This window comes from Aspergillus versicolor (assembly GCF_001890125.1).
Source record: "Aspergillus versicolor CBS 583.65 unplaced genomic scaffold ASPVEscaffold_2, whole genome shotgun sequence".
Lineage (NCBI taxonomy): Eukaryota > Fungi > Ascomycota > Eurotiomycetes > Eurotiales > Aspergillaceae > Aspergillus > Aspergillus versicolor.
Genome location: NW_024467525.1, coordinates 2,482,955 through 2,503,579, shown reverse-complemented (window position 1 = coordinate 2,503,579; position 20,625 = coordinate 2,482,955). Strand labels below are relative to the sequence as shown.

Sequence of the window (20,625 nt, the reverse complement as noted above, 5' to 3'; positions counted from 1 at the left end):
TGTCGTTTACTTGCGCTTGTTACTCAGCTGTTGCTATATCGGCGGAAACATAAAGCATATTTCGCCCCTGGTCTTACTTCCCCGTCCCCGGAATCTTGAGTATTGAGACTCATCATGTCTTCTGACGCCCGGGACAAAGATACCGAGCTTCTTGCTTCTGGATATGATGGCGATATTAATGATACTGATTCAGAGGCAAGCACAGTAATTGCAGCCAGAAGCACGACTTCTGACCAACCAATCCTAACCAACAACGAACAACTCGAGTCTCAGCACAACGACTATGGAAATGGGACCATCTGTATCGGTTGCAATGTGCGAGACGCCGGCCCTGGAGTTGTGAACGACGAAGAAGCTCGAATTGGAACAATCTGAATCGGATGCTCTGTGTGTGACATGGACTTCGACGGTTACCAGGTAATTCTGGTTTCCAACGAGAACCATCCTACGGTCGAGTATGTCGAAAAGGTTGGACCGCTTGAAGCAAAATATTCGGAAGCTAGCACAAACAACGGGGAAAACGGGGAAGCGAAAGCATGCGAGTAATAACCTCTGTGCGCTCACTTCCTTCCTCGTCTTTTTTTCTTCGTGTTCTTCTTGTGACTCTTGCCGTTATTCTGCTGGGGTTGTCTGGACGGCTCGTCTTGGGTATGGGCGACCTCGATATCTCCCGCTCTGTCTCGAATTTCTCCTCCTGGTACCTCTACATCTCCATTTAGCCTCCTTTTATTCTGGCTATGGTCGGAATCCCTTTTTCTCGGCATCCCAGAGGCAGGTGTACAGCGCGTTGATGCGGTTTTCTAACCACTTTCATATCAATTTCCGCCCACATCCTGCACCCAGTGTGGCTAACAGACTCCCCAGAATCAGACACTTACCACGTCCGATACCTGGTTAGTCGGCCCATTCCACATAAATGCACAGGCTTGTCTTATCAAACGTCCAAGAGCCAAACAGCCCAATCCACAACCCAGCTAAAACACCATCATCAGCATCGCACAGGAAAATGCACCTGCTCTGAGAGAGAGAGAGAGAGAGAGAGAGAAAGGAAAAGAGAAAACTGGCCTTACTGGAATCAGGAATATGAAATTGTCAGGCGAAAGCCGCGATAGGTGATCGCGTACGGAGGGAGCCAGAAACGCGCAGAAACCGGACAACTCGCTAAAGAAGATTTGAGGGAAGGAAACCAAGTTTTGCACTAAAAGAACCACAATAGAGACGATGATGACAATGACAAGTGCCAAGGCGAAGATGTCATAACACTGTTGTCTGGTCGTGGGATTTAGTCTTGATTGTCTATTTCTGCCCACTATGGAGAGCATTTTGCGTATCTGTCCTCGGAGGGCTGAGCGGAATGGGGGTTTCGGTTTCTTCATTTTTGTGAGTTTTGTAATCTTGAGATTGTTGGTAGCAGAGGGACATGAAGTGAATATGGAAATGGAAGGAGCGATGAAGAGCCTGGAGGGGGTAAACAGAGAAATAGAGGCGTGAACGACTGGATGAAATATTTCTCCTGTGTCGGCGACGACAGCATAAATGTGTGAATGAATTTATCCAATTTGCAACCTATCAAAGGATGTAGCTGGGTTGTCACAATGATATACACCATGGACAAAGAACAAATGGAGGTTGTTATAATATTCCAGCCCTAACGTGAATGAATGGATGTCCGCATGTACAAGGTGAATACTGTATCATCTGTAGTGACACCCCAACAGAAACCACTCTCCAGTATATCTACCTAAAAATTCTTTCTAAGATAGCTTATCCATTGATGGATGATTTTACATGTTGGAGCCAATTCGTCGGCGATATCCAATATTATAAATAAGTCAGCAACCTTAGTTACAGACACAATCAATAAGCAACCTAATCAAGAATATAATAGCCACCACCCATGAATTCCTTCTCCTTGTATGTATCCAGACCTGGCGCTCGCAGTTTCTAACAGGCCTTCCTTGGACACGAACAAAGGCCAATGTAAGCCACGCCTTCAGGCCAAATACCAACCCAGGATAGCAGCAGCTGCGCCAGCCACTTTACCCCCGGAACTTAAGGACCTAGCTCCCCCAAGAAATGGAGGCGACGGAAAAGCCGGGCTTGATGGGGAAGCAATGTTGGATGAAACAGGCACAGAAGACGAGGAGCCCACAGGGGTTGAAGACGATATTATCGGTGTTGACGTGGGAAGAGTCACTATGGGACCGGAGGGACTGACGGGGCCATATGTTGGAGTCGCGTTTCCACCTGTCGCTGGGATACTCGTGCTAGTTGAGCCACGACCAACTGGAGGGACGGAGATTGGAACACCAACGCTGGAGCATTCGGTCACCACAACGTTGGAGACGGCTGTTGAGTCGTTAGTATGGATGAAAATGTGGTCGATATGTATTCCGAATTCGACTGGATGATGGCAGACTTGAGACTAACACGACTGGTCTTGCTCATTACAAGCTTGTTGGACACAGGGAGTCACCTCAGTTACAAGAGAGGGCTGTCGGCAGTGACAAGCAAAGTCAGACAGATTCGAGCATCCGTCGTGAGTCATGCCATTGATAAAACATTGCATCTGGTGACAGTCAGAGAAGGATGGGGTGGGTTTAATCTGATTCAGAGGCTCACAGAGCAGCTAGGCAAACCCAGAATTTGGGCCAATGTGAGGCATGTGCTAAAGAGCACTGTAGAGACCATGTGAAACTTCATTTTGATGGTAATTTTGGAGAAACCCCCAGAGGCCTGGTAACCGAAGATGATGGAGATGAAAGATTGCAATATAGAGGAAGTGTATTAAGTTAATCCCCGGGCCATTGGGCCATTTTATACGCCTGGTGAGGGCCAGACCCCCTTCAGCAACTTGTATCACATGCCGTAGGTGCTTTGGATGTCCACTTCTGTATACTATTTCGGTTTGGTGGAATTTTAGCATACAGCTGCTGTCCTTAGTATTGATGGACTAAGGAGTTGACGTAACACAGACTTGTAACTGAGAGAGATTGATGTGACATGGACAATGGGAGGACGCAACAGTACCGGCATCCGCGTCATCAGAGTAAGACCGAGTAATGAAAAATGCGTAGTTGGTCGCATATTGGAAAGAAGGCTATTTAGGTAACATGACATGAGATTCCCCGTGCTGAAGGGGCACAGGCGGGAGAACTTTATGATATGAGCCAAAGAAAATATGCTAACTAGTAGAACCTTCTCTACAAAACCACCGTTCGGCACGCTTCATTCGACCTTCTTTGATAGACTCCATTGAGGACGAGTGAGGGGATGGGAAACAAAAGGTGGAGACTGGGTGACTCTTGGAGTGGCCAGAAGCATGGAACGTTTAGAAGACAATTATTTTTGGGGAGGATGTCTTTTTTGCAGGGACAATCACAGTGGCAGAGAATCATTTGCAGGCCATTGTACGGAGTACAGGGCACCCCAACGGGTATGCTCTGTCCGACTCACTTTCTCCCGGCTCCCCCAATACCCTTCAAACAAACCAGTGATCCGAAGCCGTAAGACCATAGTCCATGGAAAGAGAAATCGTATTCTTCAAAGGGTATGTACAGTGTTCTCCGAACGCCCAACTTAGTCTTGATCTCAAACGCCTACATATATATCAAGACCCGCTTTGAAACCAAGAAAAAAATGTTACATCCGTCGCCGTTCGAACGGTGCTCATGACATTAGCTCGTCGATATATGCTCGCTGCCCTGTGGTACCATCTTTCTTGAGTAAGACTGAGAGGACCTCAAGCGGGGGATTCAGGCTGAGGGACTCCGCTCGCCTCCAGCGTTTTAAACGTGCGATTCCGATGCAAGGCTGGATGGTGTTAGCGAAAGGTCTCCTTAGAATCTGCCAAATATAACCCATGGCCTAAGTTAAGACAGAACATACCCCATATTGACTAGAGAGATCAAAATGCCGCAATATCTTCTCGTCTAGGCCAAGATCTTGGTGATGAACTAAGTACGGTTAGAACTTCATTCAACGTAACAAAGATAGGTGAGGAATGTACCCCTGGGCCCCCGGCTCTTCGCTTCCTCTTTGTTCCAGTACTCCTGTAGCTGTTTCTGCGTGATCTTGGTTGCCCTCTTGTCGACCTCCAGCAAAGGTTGCTGGGTTTCGGCCTTCGCTTGTGACCTCACAGCAAGCTCCGCCGTGGAAGGTTGGGAGGGCTGGACGTCCTTTAACGTATCTGTCTCGGGGACATTTGCAACAAGAGGCTCAAGATCCTTGGCTTTCTCCGAAGGGGATGGGGCAGCGGACGGCTTTGTGACTCTTGACTTGGCACCGAAGGATAGCACTGGCTGGTTTGATCGGGCGGAGGCAGTGTTACCTCCTCGGCGACGGGAGGGCGGCATTTTCTTCTTAATTCTGATTTCGCAGCTGGGACCGTAAGTGTGGTTCAAGACCAAGTTCGTGAAGACGATGGACAGGTATTCGTGAGTGTGCGGAGGCTGAGGAAGTCTGGCCCAAGGTTGCTGTGTGGGGGAACGAGAGATCGATGTCATGCCTGTTGCGCCGGGCAACCAGCCAACTTTGTGGCTTTTGGTCAGCACTACTCTTTGGGTTTAAACCATGCCAATGTGAAGTATTATTTTATTGAATGTAATTTTACGAGTATCAAGATACTATTTACTAGCCAACGCTGAAGGTCAAGCATGCAGCATGGTGGACCTGGCGGGGTCGCTTATGCTCTGTTGAAGGCTGCAAGTGAAGTATAGGGGAAATGTAGACTAAACCGTGGAGATGCTTACCAGGAGACCTTAGATGTCTCACAACCAACACAGCGACGGTGTTGGCAGATACTGGGCCGCTCCATTGAAAACAAGCATATAATAGAGGTATACAGACCATGATGGCGCTCGACTAGGAACCCACAATCGTTTTGGCTCAGGCCTAAAGTCATCGTCATAATAATGGAGGAGCCGCTGATCTTATCAGGGCGCCTGAGCCATCGGGGCGTTTGTGGTCTCGACGGTTCTTTCTAGGAACAGTTATGACGTTGAGGATGGAAAAAGCAACGACAATCAACATCGGAGGGAAAGGCGGTCATGGTTGGGCCATGAAGATGGGGGGCGGGCTGCGAGCGAAAGTGGAGGAGCGCGAATGAGGACAAGAGGAAAACGAGGTCAGCCTCAGGCCCGCGGGCGCGAACTCGAGGTGCAGATCAGCTCAAAGCGAGCGAAGCGAAGTCGGCAGAGTTGGTTGTTCTCTGTTCTCTCATCCCGAGTCAGTTCAGCTTCCCCACCAACTCGGCAGCACCAACAGTCAACTTGCTCTCTCAGCCGCCTTCAACGCACGCCCCTCTGCGGCTCCCAGAGTCCCAGTCTCCATCCTGTGGGATTCCTGTCTTCAGACCTCGACTTTTTCTGCTCACCACCCAGTCTACGCTATTCCTGTTTCTTCTCGACGAGCTGCTGTGCGGGCCGTGTCTGGACCTCAATAGCCGCTTACCACCTCACCCACTCACCCCTACACCGTCGCACGATCAGCGTCGTCGGTCCAAACACCAACAACCCTCGATCCGAGCCCTCTATGAACCTGTCAAGGTCATCCACACTGTCGAGTTTACATAGTTCGCAAAAAACTCTCGAGGCGCATCCCTCTCACCTACCACCTACCGATGGTGGTGTGGGAGTTGCGCTCTCACAATGGCCGCCTTCGTGCGAGTGTCGGGGCCTGCAAATGGCAACTTTCTAATCGGATACCCTGGGATATCTGCGACTATGGTAAGTGTCATGCGATTGCTATCAGCCTAATAAGCTCCACCAGGCCAGCGCGCTTACCATCTGCAGCCCCGTATAGAAGGTAAAGTCGAGATTAGACCGAGCGTAGGCATCACGGCCCCCGTCAACGTATCTCTCGTTACTGTATCTCTCGTTCGTCGCGAAACAATCCACCCATCAGCGGACCTGGTAGTCGGAAGACGTCTAGCGCCCCCGAGGAAAGACATAACCGATATTGTTGGAAAAGAAATGCTCCTATTCCGTTGTCCGGCCGGTCGAGAATTCGAGGAGGTTTTGTCAATGGACTTGCCGTTCGTTTTATTCATTCCTTTTGGCCGAGGCGGACCAGATGCATCTAGACGCGTTCCTCCTGCTAGCTTGCAGCTCCCCAGTCGTATTGCCGAGACATTTTATGAGATTGTGGTGATGGTGCAGCAAGGCCACTCCGACCAAAGAAAGTACTCGTTCCCGGTTCCTATTTCACGGTATGACACGCTGTCGACATTTGGAATGTACAATCGTCCGGAGTCTGCCGAAAATGTGTCAGATCATTTGGTGACCCTGGGTATATCTTTGCCGCGATGGTCATACGGTCCTCTCGACCCTGTGAGCGTCTACGTTAAATTATCTCCGAATCCCGACTGGATCAGCAAAGCCAGGAGAGTTACAATAAACAAAATTACCATCGGGATCGACGAAGAAATTATCTACAACCACGAGGGCGACGAGCCCCAACGGAAGGTCAAAACCTTAACAAAACGGACAGAACCGATTGGCGTAAAGATGCCCCCGACGGGCTTCCTAACAAATATGGGCCTGGTGTTCCCAGCAAAGGATATGCGCGATGGAGAGGGCGTTCTCCCTCGAGGTAAACCGGGATTTCCCACATATGCCGTTAGCGGGTTCACCACCACAGCAAGCCTCTATAAAATCGAATACTATCTAACAGTGAAGGTCAGTCTCACACACGAAGTAACCCCAGCAGCATATCGTTCTTGACCATCTAGGCTGATATTTCTCTAGGCTCATCTAGCATCAGCGCGAGATATTGTGATACGACAACCAATTGTTGTTTGTCCACTTGACCACGCTGGTTGTAAGGAAGAGATGGAAGCTATCGAACAGGCCGCTCGAGAGGCCGCCCACATCAACCCCGACAACCCATTATTACCGCTTCCTTCAATAGTTCGACCGTCAGATCCCAACGGTCTTCGCCATCTCGGGGTAGCCGTCGTCGGCAGCCAAAAGAAGCCTTTAATAGACTAAGCTGACGAGAAGCGCTGTAACCTACCTCCTCGAAACCTAGAAGGAACCACGTCGCTAGGCATCAGCCGAAGATCATCGAACCCACTTACACCATACCGACTTTTGCCATAGAGAAAGCGACCACTAGTGGTTGCCAGGGTAAACTCAACCTACACCAACTATACAGACATACGTGTCGCCGTACAATCTTGCAGCCTGGATAATCAGGCCAGTTACGTCTCACGAATGCATGGTTTACGGAGTTTATATTTCTTGCATTTTGTTTCTTTTTTGCCTCGTTGGCTTTTGTATTTAGTGTGATTGTTTCTAGTTGGAGCCTGGGAACAGGGGCGGGGTGTCTGGTTTCTATTTCCATGGATTTCTTCATATTATAGCCAGGAGCTCGAGGGAGTCATTGTCATTACTCCATGCAGAATATCTAGCCGTCCTTGGCCAATATAACGTGTATTATTTAATTTTGTTGAAAAGCGTCTCAGTCTCGATACCAGTGTTAATAGAGTCCAATCATTACACATCCATGTTATAATTCGTCAAGGAACACGCAACCAAGACCTCGTCGATCCATCTATCTTACACTGTAGCGTCACGAGAAGGATCCCTCCCCTCATCCTGCCTCAAAAATTTGATGCTAAATTCGAACTTAAGCTCACCACCGGGAATTCTCCAGTTCTGGGGAGTCTGCCAGGACTGGCTCGCAAAGTACGCATAGCAGCGCACGGGGAAAAGAACCAAATGTGCCAATCTATAATATGCAGCCCATTATTTAACGTTCCTCGCTGATTGTATAAGAGGAGGGATGGGGGGAAACATACCCAGCAGCAAGCCCGGCAATCAGTCCAATGGCCAGGAGCACAATAACAGCTTGTGCAGTCTGCGCAGCCTTGGAGTCAGGAAGCCACGAGTCGGGCGTTTGGTCGAAGTTCAGAACCAGAGCATCTGGCGCTGTGCAGATGGTGTAAACCCCAATCACGGCATCGATGATCAGATTTAGCCAGAGCCAAAGAGGTCGGCGGGCGTATCTGAGGCGAGATAGGTTGAGAAATGCGGTTACGCCAGTTACGACGCTCTGCGGTGTTTGATAAGTATGGAAGTGTTTGACCATTTGGGAGAGGGTTACGTACAATGGCAAACAGTATCTGGAGTCGTTCACGGAGGTTCCAGAACAAATAGAAGCCACCCGGACTGGCAAAATCGATGCAGATAACTGTTAGGTCGAAAATAAAGGCGACTATGGAGAGGGCTGCGGCTAGGTGGGTGAGCAAGACTGTTTTTCGGTAGTCTGTTGGTTTCTGTTGGACAGGGGTGGTGATAGTTCCATCTTGGGGGAGTTGGTACTCGCCGGCCTCGAGTGGCTCCGAATCAGCGAGAAGAGGAGTTGTATCGGACGTGGTCGCCATTGGAGGAGACTTTTACGGATAGTTGCGTGAGTTGTATCAGTGGTGATGAGGAGATGTGATGAAGTCGTGCTGTGGACAGATGGGAACTTGGGAAGGGACGACGGTTATTATTTGGACGAGAGGACCGAAGTTCGATGAATTCTCTTGTTATTACTCGCGGCGTTTTGATTTACGTGGTCATGAGGTTGTTGACTTCTTACTGCCTCTTCGGGGCCAAATTGTTCGATCGTCAAGCAGGTAGCGAGTGATGTTGAAAGTTGGATGTTGGAGGATTCGGCCCCTCGTGCACAGCCCAGCTAAGGCTGGCTTTGCACTGCACCACCACAAGGCAGCGATATTAACTTACTACCCTTTGTCGCACAGTCAGGTGTTTCACTCAAGTTAATACTCCTTAGCCCATGGTCCAATAATCAATCCGACGTGATAACGAAATTCACTTTCCGATCTCTAGGAAACCCATCGCGACGGTGAGAGTATCGGAGTCCAAGTTTTGAGCCACCTGGTTCTGCAACCTGTCAATTCGTCGCAAAAAGTCTTTGAGAATTTCCAGGACCGTTTGATACTGTGCAGAGGATGACCCGTAGGTGTTCAAAGCGTTGGTGAGATTCGTGGAGATCTGCAATGGCTGTCAGGGCGGGGCGCTTAGACGAGAAGTTGGCTACGACATCAGGTTCTCGTACCTGGACGAGGGCCTCGTTGTAGTCGATTTGAGGTTCACTTGCAAATTCGGCTTCCATAACGCTTTCCAAACAGAAGATATAGAAAGTAAAACAGTAGGGGAGAACCAGTGGGGAAGGAAGTCTGGGCCGGAGTCAAAATGCGGAACTGAGACTGAGCTGATAACTTTATACCCACCATGACTGATAACAGCCCGAACTTTTTTTTATCGTCTCTCAACCTTTCTCCTCGTTCCAGCTCCCTATAACGCGCCACGTTTTGAACAAAATAGGGCTGCATTTTCAACTTCGTCATGGCGGACCTAGATGAAGCTGCAATCAACAATCCTTCCACTGGAGGAGGTCATGCTGATATCGATCTATCGGATGAGACTCAGGACTTCCGCATGCTCAACAACCTCTCCTTGTCAGTTGCTGTAGCTCTGTATTCACCCTGTCCAGCATACTAAACTTCGCAGCCTGACAGACGCGGCAGATGCCTCCATCCCCAAGCGAGGCGAGAAGGACTTCGAGCCAAACCCAACCCTCTTTCAGGCCGACATTCTCTCCGCCTCGCGACAGGCGATGCACAATGCCCTCGCATACCCACGATTACACAACCCGAAGAATGAAGTCATTGGAATTTACGCGCCAAATGGACCTGCACCACCTGCATCTCCTAAAACCTTAGACTCCATCACCGAAGACCCTCCGGCTGAGGGATCTGCTCCCGTGTCAGTTGGCGCGAACGTACACCCGGAGTCATGCGTCTATGTTGCGATTCCGAAAGGGCAATACTTCAAAACACTTGGACAAGCAGATCGTTGGGGGCGGATATGGCTTCTCCCCGAAGAGGCGCTGTATCTGCTTGAAAGAGGCACCCTGGATATAAAATGGCCCCGCTGTGCTGTCGGGGACGGTGACGAAGATGATATTGAGGACTCCGGGATACCGATGAGCTTACAGGCTGCGTATGCATGCCTAGTCGGCCGTGGTGGGCTAACAATGGAGAGGTTCTCTGTTTTTACGGGTCTTCGACGCTTGGGCTATTCTGTGTTTCGAGCACCTGCATGGTCCGAAAATGATGATGAAGACAAAATATCAAGCGATGTCACAGGGCCAACCAAACCACAAGGACCAGGTTTAGTCGGGATTTTCACAAATTTTCTGAAATGGCTTCGTGATACTGCCCCGACAACGGCAGCAGGCCCTGTTGCTGGCCTCGGTTTCCATCGCAGCTACGGTACAAACATCTTGAACAACCGTCTTGAATATGGCTAACATCTTTACTAGATGATATCTATCGAAAAATCTCAATCATACCTTTTTACGATCCTGTCACGCCCCCCTCTCCCTCTCCACGCGCAGAGTTGCCGTATGCCGTCGTGTGGCATGTTTACAAACCATCGCCTAGTTTCCGCAAGTCTGCTCGTCCCGATCCTGATTTCAAGATCGCGGTCGTCAATGCTCGAACACATACCACCGTCCCTACTCTTTCTCAAATTGGCAATCTACTAGAGAGCACACCTCTGGACCCTCCCCGGTCAGATAGGCAACTTTATGTGAGGATACGCAATGGGTATCGAAACGTCATCCTAGCTGTGGTCGATCAGGGTATCGTGAGTTATCTCCGGATCGCAGATGCAGCCTTTGGCAAGGAAAGGATATACGAGGCGCGACCTTCCGGTGGTAACAAGCTGCGTGGCCCGCCCCGACACAAATTTAAGAAACGATGATTATTTGCAACGCGCATGAACTACTGAATCATATAAAGTCTGCATACGTCTGCCAGAATGGCAACTACCAGGCGCAGTTTGTCTCCCCTTGAATGAGGCCCTTAATCCGTTGAGAAGAGGATAAAAGCCGAAAGAGGGGGATACCTCTTGATCTGCCATCATCATTAGAGCCTCCAGCCACAGAATAGGCTGGACGCAGATGCTAGATGGCTAAGCTCAGGTCTAGAAGTCCCGTAGCTTCGGAAGCTTGATATGCGACTATCGAAGAGGATACCAGCAGGCATAGGCATTACGACGGGCGAGACTGAGAAGATGTGTCGAGTTAATAACAAAATGTGTATATACCCATATTCCTGGAACGCCAATCGTATAACACGGTTCGCTTTATAAATCAAGCCGATAAAACTCCTGCCATTTCCAAATCATTTAGCCATTAATCGTATCAAGCTGTACCAGCTAAACCTGCGTCAGCCCCTGAGTAAGTCTAGTCAATAAAAACTGGGCAGCTCCTGTCGGGGAGATTATGCGTCCAGGTAATCCGCGGCCATCAATAACTCCAAGCACAGCTCTGGTGGGATATCCATATCTGGCACGTTCGTCTGGTTCTTGTTCTTTTCGTTGTAGCACAGATACTCGCAAACTTTCTCCAAAACGATACCGCTAAGATTTTCAAAGACGCAGCGACCGCTTAACGCTTCAGAAAATTTGCCTAAATTCCGAAGAAATCTTTAGCAAGAACCCCCTTTTTCAGTTGCAGACGCGAGGGTAAGAACTGACTTGAAGGATCGAGCATGCGGCGTATCGTGCCTGAAACACAGGCTGTGCTTCTTGGAATTATGTAGTCGAACCCATCGCCGGATACGAGAGTGACGTATTCATGTTGCGTTTGTTCTGAAGACATTTTTTGGCGAATGTCGAGAATGATGCAGGGATGTGGAAGTGAGAGAGGGGGAAAACGCGGAAGAGAAAAAAAAAGAGGTCGCGAGGTGGTCCGTGCTGAAGCTCCGCAACTCCGCCGATACGTACGTATAAAGAAGTCTCGACCACGCTCACTCTCGGCCTCTGTCCGATCTGCATGCTCTGATGCAATGCAGGTTGCTCTAGATTTTACTTATCAGGTATGTCTCCCTAACTCGTATGCTTAGATAAATACCAATACGTGTTATAGTGGACCTCTTGCATCTAAGTGCTTAAATGTGGACGGAGCTGCGGAGACAAGACCGCTTCCTTAGGTATACTTCTACCATCTACCATCTTAACCTTCATTCTATTCGCAAGGCCCAAGCCACCAATGCATCGCATCTACCTCATCCCCTCGCGGGGGCTTTCAACTTTTCTTAATCCCCGCCCCTATCTTCAGGCAAAGCCCGATTATAGTCGAGGCATTTTACGATATCCATACACGCGCCATTTCACTTCATACAGTCCAAACACTAATAGCACTTCATTCCACCCCTCCAATCGACTCACCGGGAGAACATGCATGATTACAGGCGGGAGCTCCGGAATTGGCCTCGCCATCGCAGAGCGATTCCTCCAAGAGGGCGTGGGCCGCGTTATCCTTGTCGGGCGATCCTACGAGCGTCTCGTTCGTGCAGCAACGCAATTGGCGCGACATAATCCAGAAAGCCCAGCCACAACTCAATCTAACAACACAGACAATGATAAAATGGTCGCCACTCGAGCACCCGAAGAAGACCAGGCGCTGGATCAGAGCAAAATCTCACCAGGCACACTAATCCCCTCGTCCAGCCAGATTAGCCTCCTTGTAGGCGATGTATCTGAGGCATCAACGTGGACCAGAGAGTTAGAAAACGCGATGGTATGTATTCTCCTATTATTTATCGTCCCGACCAAAAATCTAACGAGCCCAGCAACCGGTCGACATCTTGATCAACGCAGCCGGTATCTCAACATCCAGCGTCCTCCCCAGAACAGATCCAAAAGACATCTCGCAAGTCCTTCGCACAAATCTTGAAGGCTCTCTACTTACCTCTCGCGCCCTTGTCCGTGCATCAATCCGCAATCGGATGAAAGACCGAACCGCGGCCAGTACCACTCCCATTCCCTCTAAATGCATCATCAACATATCCTCCCTCCTCGCCTTGAAAGGCGGCACAGGTGTTGTTCCCTACGCCGCATCAAAAGCCGGCGTACTTGGACTTACAAGGTCATTAACTGTCGAGGCGTCTAAAACCCTTCGGAATCAGATTATTCGGTCCAATGCGATTGTCCCAGGGTATATCGAGACGCCTATGATTGCCGGTATGTCTTCTCACCTGCAATATCTAGGACTAGTACTAACTGATATACCCATAATCGTAGATTTCAGTCAGACCGAAAACGACAAACTGAAAGAAGACATCCCGCTCCGGCGGCTTGGACAACCGCATGAAGTTGCGGATGCAGCTGTATTCTTAGCCCAAAACGAGTACGCGAATAATTGCATAATTAACCTGGATGGCGGGCTTAGTGCTCTCTGACGTGAGTAAATTTTAATGATGAGATACGGACAGTGTATTATATAGCGTGAAATTGGGATTCCTTGAGGAAGTAGCCTTACGTTCTCGTGCTGCACTTGCAGCACAAGACAGTATTTACGGAGTTTACACTATGGAGGAATAAATTTCATAAATCAGGCCGTATAATCTATTTTCAGCGAAATCGCTCGTGTTCGTAAAGTTGGGTAGTGTATGTTACATGGTGGAAATGCGACAAAATAGCCAAGATAGCCTGAATCTAGTGTGCCGCCTTAGGGCCAAGAAGATCTCACATACCAATCAGCCGTAGATTATCGCATTGTAACCGGTCGTTGAGATCAGTCATCAATGAGGATAGCGCCCCCTTCATCCTCCATTAAGTCGATAGGGTGTGTTTTATCAACCCCATCCGAGATCGTTACATTGGCCACGCGCTTGGTAGGAGGGTCTCCGTTATCCAACCCAGCTTCTTCAGCATCCCGCTTTCGCTTGCCCAGGCTTGCGGTGCCATTGACGTGTTCACTTTCTGGAGCGGGTGTGGGTGCCTTTGGTTTGCGCGGGATTTCGGGTACTTTGTCGAGGACAATTGGTTGCTCCTGCCATGTCGATTCTGCGGGTGCAACTACGACGAACTGTAGGTTGACCCGCGGTTGTTCATCTTCTTCATCGACAACTGTAAGAAAACTTGATTCTGCAATCCCTAGATCTGACAACTTTTTTGGCAGATTATCGTCTAGGTCTGGGTCGTAAATAGTTCCCTGCGTAGTGCTAACAGAGAATTCTCCCCTGTACTCAAGCTGTTGGCGAAGCACATTGCCTACCAAGTCATCGAGGGTGGCACGTTTTAAATCTATTTTGACCTTTGCATTGGTAACGGAGCAGACTGGGCAATTTGGATTCGGAGGATTTGGTTTCTCAGAGTTTATTGCGCGTGCTCCTGAACGCTCAAGGAAGACCTATTTAGAGAAACGCGACTCATTAATGCAAATGATCTAAGCAGACAGAAACAGGACATAAATTATCTCACCATCTTTGCATTTTCGTAGTCATCTTTGAGAACCTTCAGCGACATTAGGACACAGAGGCCGGCCGTCATTGCGTTTGTGGTGGCGATCGCCGGGATGATATTACCCGCCATCTCTAAAAAGAAACTGAGGTTAATAGATCATCTTGGCACTTCAGAGTAATTGGGCGTACGTTTTGTGTCAAACTTCGACTTCGTCTCAATTTCAAAGATTTTTGCACGCAAATTCGCACTTGCCGTCACGAAGTCCAAGGTATCAACATCGTCCTTGTCGAAAGTCAAAACTGCTTGAGAATTGTCTGCTGCCGATTCTTGCAGCGTCCTAAGTCGTGTGCTTAATCGATCCAAACTGCGCAGCAGGTCAGCATAATTGATGGGGACAAAGGCATCTGTTACAATGGAAATTCTAACCTGTCTTTGAAAACAGCCATGTTTTCAGACAATGTCCAGGCCCTTTGGTCCATGGAAGAGATCCCAGGTTCAGCGGTAGACAGGGCCTCGTTCAACTGAGCGAGGTCCAGTGGCTCAGGAGCCTTTCGTGTTTTCCACATATCTTCCATTCCACGCAAACGCTCGATATCTTCCCTGAAAACCTTTTCGAAGACCTTTTCTGTAAACTCAGAAGTTCCCATTGATTGGCGAATCTCCTTGAGAGCCCTGGCTTCCTTTTGCAAGTTCTCGATCTCCTCGGCTGTCGGTAAAGTTAGATTATCGTTTGATAGGACGAGTAATGAGATTTAACGAACCATTATCCGCATCGGCTGAATAGTCGAACTCCTCTGCGTCGGCTTCGCTTGTCCCAAACAGTTCGCTTTGAAAGATTTAGCTGTGTGCGAAATGCACAAAGGCTGACGCAGAAAAACGTACGGTAAGAGATAGCTTTTTGCCCAGACTATGCAGTGTATGGGTTGGCTTGGTGTGCTTCGGATGGTACACACAGGAAAAGACTTGGGAACTTCTTTGGAGTTACAGTCGTAACACTCCGTTTTACCCTGCTGGGGTCAGCGGCGTTGTTCAGATGGGAGGATTATAATGCCGACCTTCTTTATCACCTGCACCTGGCCATTAAAACCAGTTGTTCCGCTCTCAACCAGTGGTACATCGGCAGCTAAACACATTTTGTTAACATGACGGCGGGCGTCAAGATTGTCGAGGGCGTTGAAAACGACATCGAAAGTCGCAAACCAATCCACGTTGAATTGGCTGTCCTTGATATTCGCATGGTGTGCGACAATATTTGCGCTGGGCTGGAAAGTTTGTGCAGCTTCTTTAGCGACCTAATGTAGCCCAACTCTGTCAGAATTACTTCGGGGAGATAAAGCGACGGGAAAGCGGGAATGGGCGACGGTTCGGCAGAAGGACGGATGACGACACACAAGCTCGGGCACAGCAACGTACTAATGCTTTTGATCTCTTGATGTGTTCATGTCGGAAAAGAAACTGGCGATTTAGATTGCTCAGGTCTATTGTGTCGAGGTCGATGAGATGGACTTCGCCGAACCCGGTGAGGAGGAGGTTCTTGAGGAGTTCGCAGCCGATTCCACCAGCTCCCACGAGGAGAACTCGTGACTAGATAATGCGAAAGAACCAAGACGTTAGCGACGCAATCTTAGACCAAGATAAACCAAGGAAGCTGAATCCAAGTCGTGTACTTGAGTGTGGAGAGCATGCGTACCTGTTTGATGCGGTTGGCTTGGGTGCCCAGAGAGCGCTTAAGGTAAGTATCGCGGGTCATCGTGGTGCGATAATCAGTGTGCGGAGAAATGACAGCAGATTCGGAGATACGACATCTCAAGGGGGAAAATTTGAGGCTTAAAGAATGAATTGACAATAAGAAATGAAGGAGATAAGGACAGGGTGCGGCTGAGGACAAGGGAGTGGGAGGAGAGAGAGAAGAGAGAGGCTGCCGCTGGGGCTCCGGAAGTAGATGAAAGAATGACGAACCGACAGCTTCAAACGACCCCTCGGGTCTCTCTGGCCGTGACCAAGAGGACCAAGATCTGGCTCTCAGCGTCAAATCCGCCGCTTCAATGCGCAATGCGCTTGGACAAAATTAGATGCTAGATCAAGTCTGCGATGCAGTAGCCATGATGCGATCGATCGCTGCTCTCGATATAGACTGCGAACCCGGCCAAATTGTTCCGTCCCGCCCCGTCATCGAAGTAGAGAACGCTGAACACATCCATTTGCTTGAGCACATGCGTTTACTTGCAAACACTACCCACTACTAGCTCACATTTAACTGTATCCAACAGATGAGACCTAGTATCTCGACGGGAATGCTTTGAATACACCGGGGAAAATGCAATTGGCCAGGAATAAGAGCGCTCCAATCGCAGTGGTTCCATCTGTTGAAACACAAGGCGAAGGCGGAAATCGTGTCGATAATGGATAAGTACCTCGATGGGACTTTCTGACCCTCTTCTCAATATTTAAATCGTAATTGCTGCTTGTTCACACTAATAATAGCAATGTCTTTGCTGACGACAGGTGCCTTATGTTGCCTGAGGCTCTTATGGGGCCGATTCCTAATCCGGGCAAGTAGTTACGGAACCTTGCATTACTTATGTAAGCTATGCATAACTGGTGTGGAATTTACTATCAAAAAGATTTACACAGGGTAAAAAACACGGGGCAAAAAAGAAAGCATAATTGCGTTTTGTGCAAAAACAGTAAAGTGCTTGTAGCTTAGAGACGTGCCCTCAATTGAGTATTTATTGGTCTTTACTAGGCCGTGTGGCAGCTGTCAGAAAGCTCTTGGGCTGCCACCAGTGAGGTCTGAATGAGTGATCTCCCCTTGGGTCCATCTTTGGCTCATCCATTGATAGACGAAAGGTTGTTCTCAGACAACGTGGACATTATTTAATCTCTCACCTTCAACTGGTTTGCTCCCCCCCCCTGATACCCTGCAATTTTTTTTTTATCTTTTTTCATTCTTTTTCGCCTTCCCACCTTCTCAGTGTACTCTGCCTGGCTTGCAAAGGAGAGACGGCAATATCATCGACGGCCATGTCAGACGACGAGGTGGACCACGAGTTGATCGCGCTTCTTCGCAAGTCTCTCGGCATAGGAGGCGGCGCCGCGAATCCCGGGGCTGCAGAAACGAAGGTGCTCGAGAATTCGCAATATGTTTTCGATAATGCTATCGACGTCGCCCTAGATCCTACCAAAACTAAAGAGGCGGCTGAGACTATATGGAGCCAGATGCAGAAGAAGGAATATACAACTAGCAGCTGGTCGGAGCACGAACTACACCCCAAGACGAAAGATGAGAATACCGTGGATTTTATCTTCACCATGGACTTGCTGAATTTCAGCTTCTGGTCCGCCGAAACCTCCGAGAAGCGGTTTGCGATCGAATACCAGGGAAAGAAGTGGACTGGATACTGGAGCTTGGTTGCTGCCTTGCAAAGAGCTCTGGATGAAGGCATTGAAATTACAAACCCGGAGTTTTGGGCGAACGAGGAGGAGTGCACGGAAGAATTGCTGCGTCATGTTTTCCGCTCCGCAACAGCTGAAGAGATGCCTCTCCTTCAGGAACGCCTCGAGTGTTTGCGCGAAGCTGGGCGAGTACTATGCAATGTATGTGAACATGTGCGCACTTGACATGACTTATACTAACAGATTATCGTATACAAGGACTTCGATGGCAGTTTCACCAATTGCATATACAGTGCCAATCATTCGGCAGCTGCTCTAGTAAATCTCCTCGCAGAGAGCTTCTCGTGCTTCCGGGACGAAGCTATCTTCCAAGGACGCAGAGTGCGGCTCTATAAACGCGCTCAAATCCTGGTTGCGGATCTATGGGCGTGCTTCGATGGAGAAAGCTACGGGGAGTTTCACGACATTGATAAGATCACGATGTTCGCTGGTAAGCTCCAAATTATTGTTTCCCTCGCATTTTTCAACGGCTCATAAATTTCTAGATTATCGCATTCCTCAAATGCTCCATTATCTCGGCTGCATCAAGTACTCTCCGCCATTAGAAACACGCATTCGCAAGCATGAGGACATTCCCAGCGGATCGAACTTCGAAATCGAACTCCGCGCCACCAGTATCTGGTGCATTGAACTCATCAAGCGTGAAATCGAGCTAAAACACCCCGAAGTCAAGTCAGCGAAGACGAACGGCCATTCGGATTCCAATGGAATTTCGAAACCCAACGGGCACTCTAGGGGGCCGTCTCAGAATAGCAATGGCCACCCCATAGATTCCCAGGGTCAACCAAGCGGCCTGTTTCGACGACATTCGAGGCACAGCAGTGCGAGCAACGCCCGTCCAGGTACTGGCGTCGGTATAAACGCCATTCTCATTGATTTCTTCCTTTACGACACGATGAAAGAACTAGAAAATGACGGTCAGGAAACGATTCCCCACCATCGGACACGGAGTATCTGGTATTAAGCTTTGGAGGTCGTTATGCTTTATTTGTTTTCTACTCATTATACCCGCCTTGACACTGGTGTCCACGGCTTTCGGAATTTATAGACTTCATGCTTCTTATCTTGACTCTCGGCGCTGGAAGCAGAGATTACGTTCTCTATGTTTTTAATATACCGAGATAGATATTACAATACAGTACACAAATGAGGGGCCACAAGGCAGGGGTATCATATTATTCTATTTCTTACTGTAAGCTCACGTCCTGCTGTGAAGTAGGACCGATGTTTTAGGCAGTCGCTTCTACTTCTTCAATACGAGCCATAATATCAGCCTTCCACCCAGCGTAGTCTTCACGGCGTTCTGGACTTAACCAATCCACGCGGTCCTGCATCATCGTTCCCAAGCCCGGAAGGAGTCCGCGTCTCGAGCTTCCGAATGAGAACAAGCCACGGTCACCAGGTAAAGTCTTCAGCCGCTTATTGCTTCGGTTTCCATTACCCTCCTCGCCGTAGTGTCCGCCATCATCAGACAGGAATTCGTCGTCACCATCTAATTCCCCGGCTTGCGGGATATTCTCGAACCACTCCTTCCCATGAGCCCAGTTTTGTTCCATGATGAGTGCAATCCATTGGTCGACGTCTTCACGATGTCGGCGTTCTGTGGAGGGAAAGCCGAGGCTCACAAGCGCGGTCTGGCGCATCTCGGAGAAGGTCTTTTTGTCCATTTTTCTAGGTGCATCTTGTGAGCCGTCTGCGGAAGACTCGCCTGGCTGGCGTCGGCGTGCCAGAACAAGGAAGTAAACTGATACGACAAGGGCGTTTATAAGCTCATTAAAATCCTCGTCTTTCTCTCTATCTTTGGCCGATACAACAGGTTCCAAGAACTCCGTTGCTTCCTCGTCGAATTCATCTTCGGCGTCAATCAAGTGCAGGATTGAAGACACACCTGCAAAAATATGAGGTGGAAGCGTTCTAGAAACAGGTGGTCTAGACCATGTGCTCATTCGTGGCGCTGGGGTCGATAGTGTCTTACAAACCATTCGGATAGATGCCATAACCCAAGCCGGTGCATCGGGGATTTTCGTAGAGGTCAAGTGGTTGTTGCTGAGGATTTTATTCGGCCGCTGTGGTGTACGCGACTCATCGTGATTTGTGTATGTTCTTTTCAGAGGTGTAGGCTTGCTCGGGGTATTCTCCAAACCTCGCGGTGTCGCCGAAACTTTCGAAGGGGTCTGCACAACCCTTGATTGTTTCGTTGGTGTTGACGGTGCGGATCCTGAGCGTGACGGCGTACCGGATGCCGACATACTTTCTGTGCGTTTTGGGCTCGATATGCTCAATGTCCGTTCAAGGAAGGAGTAGAGCTTTTTATAAACCCGTGGAGGACAGGGCGGTTGGCCGAGTAATGGGGGGAGTTTGAGCGTGCGTGTGAGCCTAGACGAGGCACAGACTAGTTAAGTACGTGTCTCGAATCAATGCAATACGAATAGTTAGTACAGACCTCTTGCAAGCTAATTCGGCGCACGCAAATGGGCGCGCGATCTCCTCGTCGGGCTTCAGACTTGAAGACGAACTCCGAGACTGCGCAACAAAAGACAAGGCGAGGCTTCGGAGCTCTGGCGGCATATCCTGTGCATGCGTGGGCAGAAGGGTAGCCAATGCCTGTTCAACAGGCCTATTGTTCATCTTGTTTAGTTTTGGGGATATCGTTCGTTGGAAAGTAATGATTGTTGACGGCTCGACCAGGTAGCTGAAACAAGGCGATAGGTACTTTTCAACGCTAAAGGGTGCAATGAATAATAATGGCCGGCTATCAGGCCTTTGACGCACAAATATGTCCCGAATAGTATAAACACTAAGACTAGCAAAAATGTTTTGAAGTGCTTGTCGAACTCAAGCATGTTCCACTTCCAATATCCTCGTTCGTCATGTGACTAGCGTGCTTTCCGAGATGCTTTAT

The 20,625-nt window shown here is 49.1% G+C and overlaps 12 protein-coding genes across 12 annotated transcripts; 5 read left to right on the top strand and 7 right to left on the bottom strand.

Moving 5' to 3' along the window:
* The first annotated feature begins 19 nt into the window (after positions 1–19).
* On the top strand, positions 20–1,242 carry ASPVEDRAFT_481197 (uncharacterized protein). Its single transcript, XM_040813953.1, has 2 exons — positions 20–893; positions 958–1,242. Exons 1-2 carry the CDS (start codon positions 458–460, stop codon positions 1,110–1,112), a joined length of 591 nt encoding a protein of 196 aa, XP_040664494.1. The 5' UTR covers positions 20–457; the 3' UTR covers positions 1,113–1,242.
* A 561-nt stretch (positions 1,243–1,803) lies between these two features.
* Positions 1,804–2,811, bottom strand: ASPVEDRAFT_481135 (CFEM domain-containing protein). The gene is made up of 3 exons (XM_040813952.1): positions 2,623–2,811; positions 2,431–2,569; positions 1,804–2,349 (listed from the first exon to the last, which is right to left on the bottom strand). Exons 1-3 carry the CDS (start codon positions 2,701–2,703, stop codon positions 1,994–1,996), a joined length of 576 nt encoding a protein of 191 aa, XP_040664493.1. The 5' UTR covers positions 2,704–2,811; the 3' UTR covers positions 1,804–1,993.
* An 858-nt stretch (positions 2,812–3,669) lies between these two features.
* Positions 3,670–4,355, bottom strand: ASPVEDRAFT_123113 (putative DNA polymerase delta subunit 4; the record flags this gene model as incomplete). The annotated part of the gene is made up of 3 exons (XM_040806049.1): positions 3,670–3,813; positions 3,889–3,956; positions 4,010–4,355. 3 exons carry the CDS (start codon positions 4,353–4,355, stop codon positions 3,670–3,672), a joined length of 558 nt encoding a protein of 185 aa, XP_040664492.1.
* A 1,293-nt stretch (positions 4,356–5,648) lies between these two features.
* ASPVEDRAFT_124942 (arrestin C-terminal domain-containing protein) lies at positions 5,649–6,989 on the top strand (the record flags this gene model as incomplete). The annotated part of the gene is made up of 3 exons (XM_040806230.1): positions 5,649–5,732; positions 5,793–6,677; positions 6,747–6,989. 3 exons carry the CDS (start codon positions 5,649–5,651, stop codon positions 6,987–6,989), a joined length of 1,212 nt encoding a protein of 403 aa, XP_040664491.1.
* A 565-nt stretch (positions 6,990–7,554) lies between these two features.
* ASPVEDRAFT_481112 (uncharacterized protein) lies at positions 7,555–8,743 on the bottom strand. Its single transcript, XM_040813950.1, has 2 exons — positions 8,111–8,743; positions 7,555–8,055 (listed from the first exon to the last, which is right to left on the bottom strand). The coding sequence occupies exons 1-2, from the start codon at positions 8,384–8,386 to the stop codon at positions 7,753–7,755; spliced, it is 579 nt and encodes a 192-aa protein (XP_040664490.1). The 5' UTR covers positions 8,387–8,743; the 3' UTR covers positions 7,555–7,752.
* A 76-nt stretch (positions 8,744–8,819) lies between these two features.
* On the bottom strand, positions 8,820–9,123 carry ASPVEDRAFT_80363 (uncharacterized protein; the record flags this gene model as incomplete). Its single annotated transcript, XM_040816853.1, has 2 exons — positions 8,820–9,002; positions 9,067–9,123. The coding sequence occupies 2 exons, from the start codon at positions 9,121–9,123 to the stop codon at positions 8,820–8,822; spliced, it is 240 nt and encodes a 79-aa protein (XP_040664489.1).
* On the top strand, positions 8,927–11,193 carry ASPVEDRAFT_38233 (tRNA-splicing endonuclease subunit SEN54 family protein). The gene is made up of 3 exons (XM_040811655.1): positions 8,927–9,469; positions 9,522–10,285; positions 10,336–11,193. Exons 1-3 carry the CDS (start codon positions 9,357–9,359, stop codon positions 10,776–10,778), a joined length of 1,320 nt encoding a protein of 439 aa, XP_040664488.1. The 5' UTR covers positions 8,927–9,356; the 3' UTR covers positions 10,779–11,193.
* Positions 11,194–11,283: 90 nt separating this feature from the next.
* ASPVEDRAFT_38232 (elongin C) lies at positions 11,284–11,621 on the bottom strand. The gene is made up of 2 exons (XM_040811654.1): positions 11,556–11,621; positions 11,284–11,487 (listed from the first exon to the last, which is right to left on the bottom strand). Exons 1-2 carry the CDS (start codon positions 11,569–11,571, stop codon positions 11,300–11,302), a joined length of 204 nt encoding a protein of 67 aa, XP_040664487.1. The 5' UTR covers positions 11,572–11,621; the 3' UTR covers positions 11,284–11,299.
* Positions 11,622–12,261: 640 nt separating this feature from the next.
* On the top strand, positions 12,262–13,261 carry ASPVEDRAFT_123827 (SDR family NAD(P)-dependent oxidoreductase; the record flags this gene model as incomplete). Its single annotated transcript, XM_040806124.1, has 3 exons — positions 12,262–12,600; positions 12,653–13,043; positions 13,104–13,261. The coding sequence occupies 3 exons, from the start codon at positions 12,262–12,264 to the stop codon at positions 13,259–13,261; spliced, it is 888 nt and encodes a 295-aa protein (XP_040664486.1).
* A 335-nt stretch (positions 13,262–13,596) lies between these two features.
* On the bottom strand, positions 13,597–16,017 carry ASPVEDRAFT_80360 (E1 ubiquitin-activating protein ubaB; the record flags this gene model as incomplete). Its single annotated transcript, XM_040816852.1, has 9 exons — positions 13,597–14,214; positions 14,286–14,398; positions 14,456–14,631; positions 14,694–14,973; positions 15,029–15,093; positions 15,150–15,274; positions 15,323–15,559; positions 15,681–15,851; positions 15,958–16,017. 9 exons carry the CDS (start codon positions 16,015–16,017, stop codon positions 13,597–13,599), a joined length of 1,845 nt encoding a protein of 614 aa, XP_040664485.1.
* Positions 16,018–17,291: 1,274 nt separating this feature from the next.
* ASPVEDRAFT_80359 (queuosine 5'-phosphate N-glycosylase/hydrolase) lies at positions 17,292–18,687 on the top strand (the record flags this gene model as incomplete). The annotated part of the gene is made up of 3 exons (XM_040816851.1): positions 17,292–17,864; positions 17,922–18,153; positions 18,209–18,687. 3 exons carry the CDS (start codon positions 17,292–17,294, stop codon positions 18,685–18,687), a joined length of 1,284 nt encoding a protein of 427 aa, XP_040664484.1.
* A 166-nt stretch (positions 18,688–18,853) lies between these two features.
* Positions 18,854–20,538, bottom strand: ASPVEDRAFT_162186 (uncharacterized protein). Its single transcript, XM_040808595.1, has 2 exons — positions 20,167–20,538; positions 18,854–20,099 (listed from the first exon to the last, which is right to left on the bottom strand). The coding sequence occupies exons 1-2, from the start codon at positions 20,349–20,351 to the stop codon at positions 18,953–18,955; spliced, it is 1,332 nt and encodes a 443-aa protein (XP_040664483.1). The 5' UTR covers positions 20,352–20,538; the 3' UTR covers positions 18,854–18,952.
* Positions 20,539–20,625: the final 87 nt, after the last annotated feature.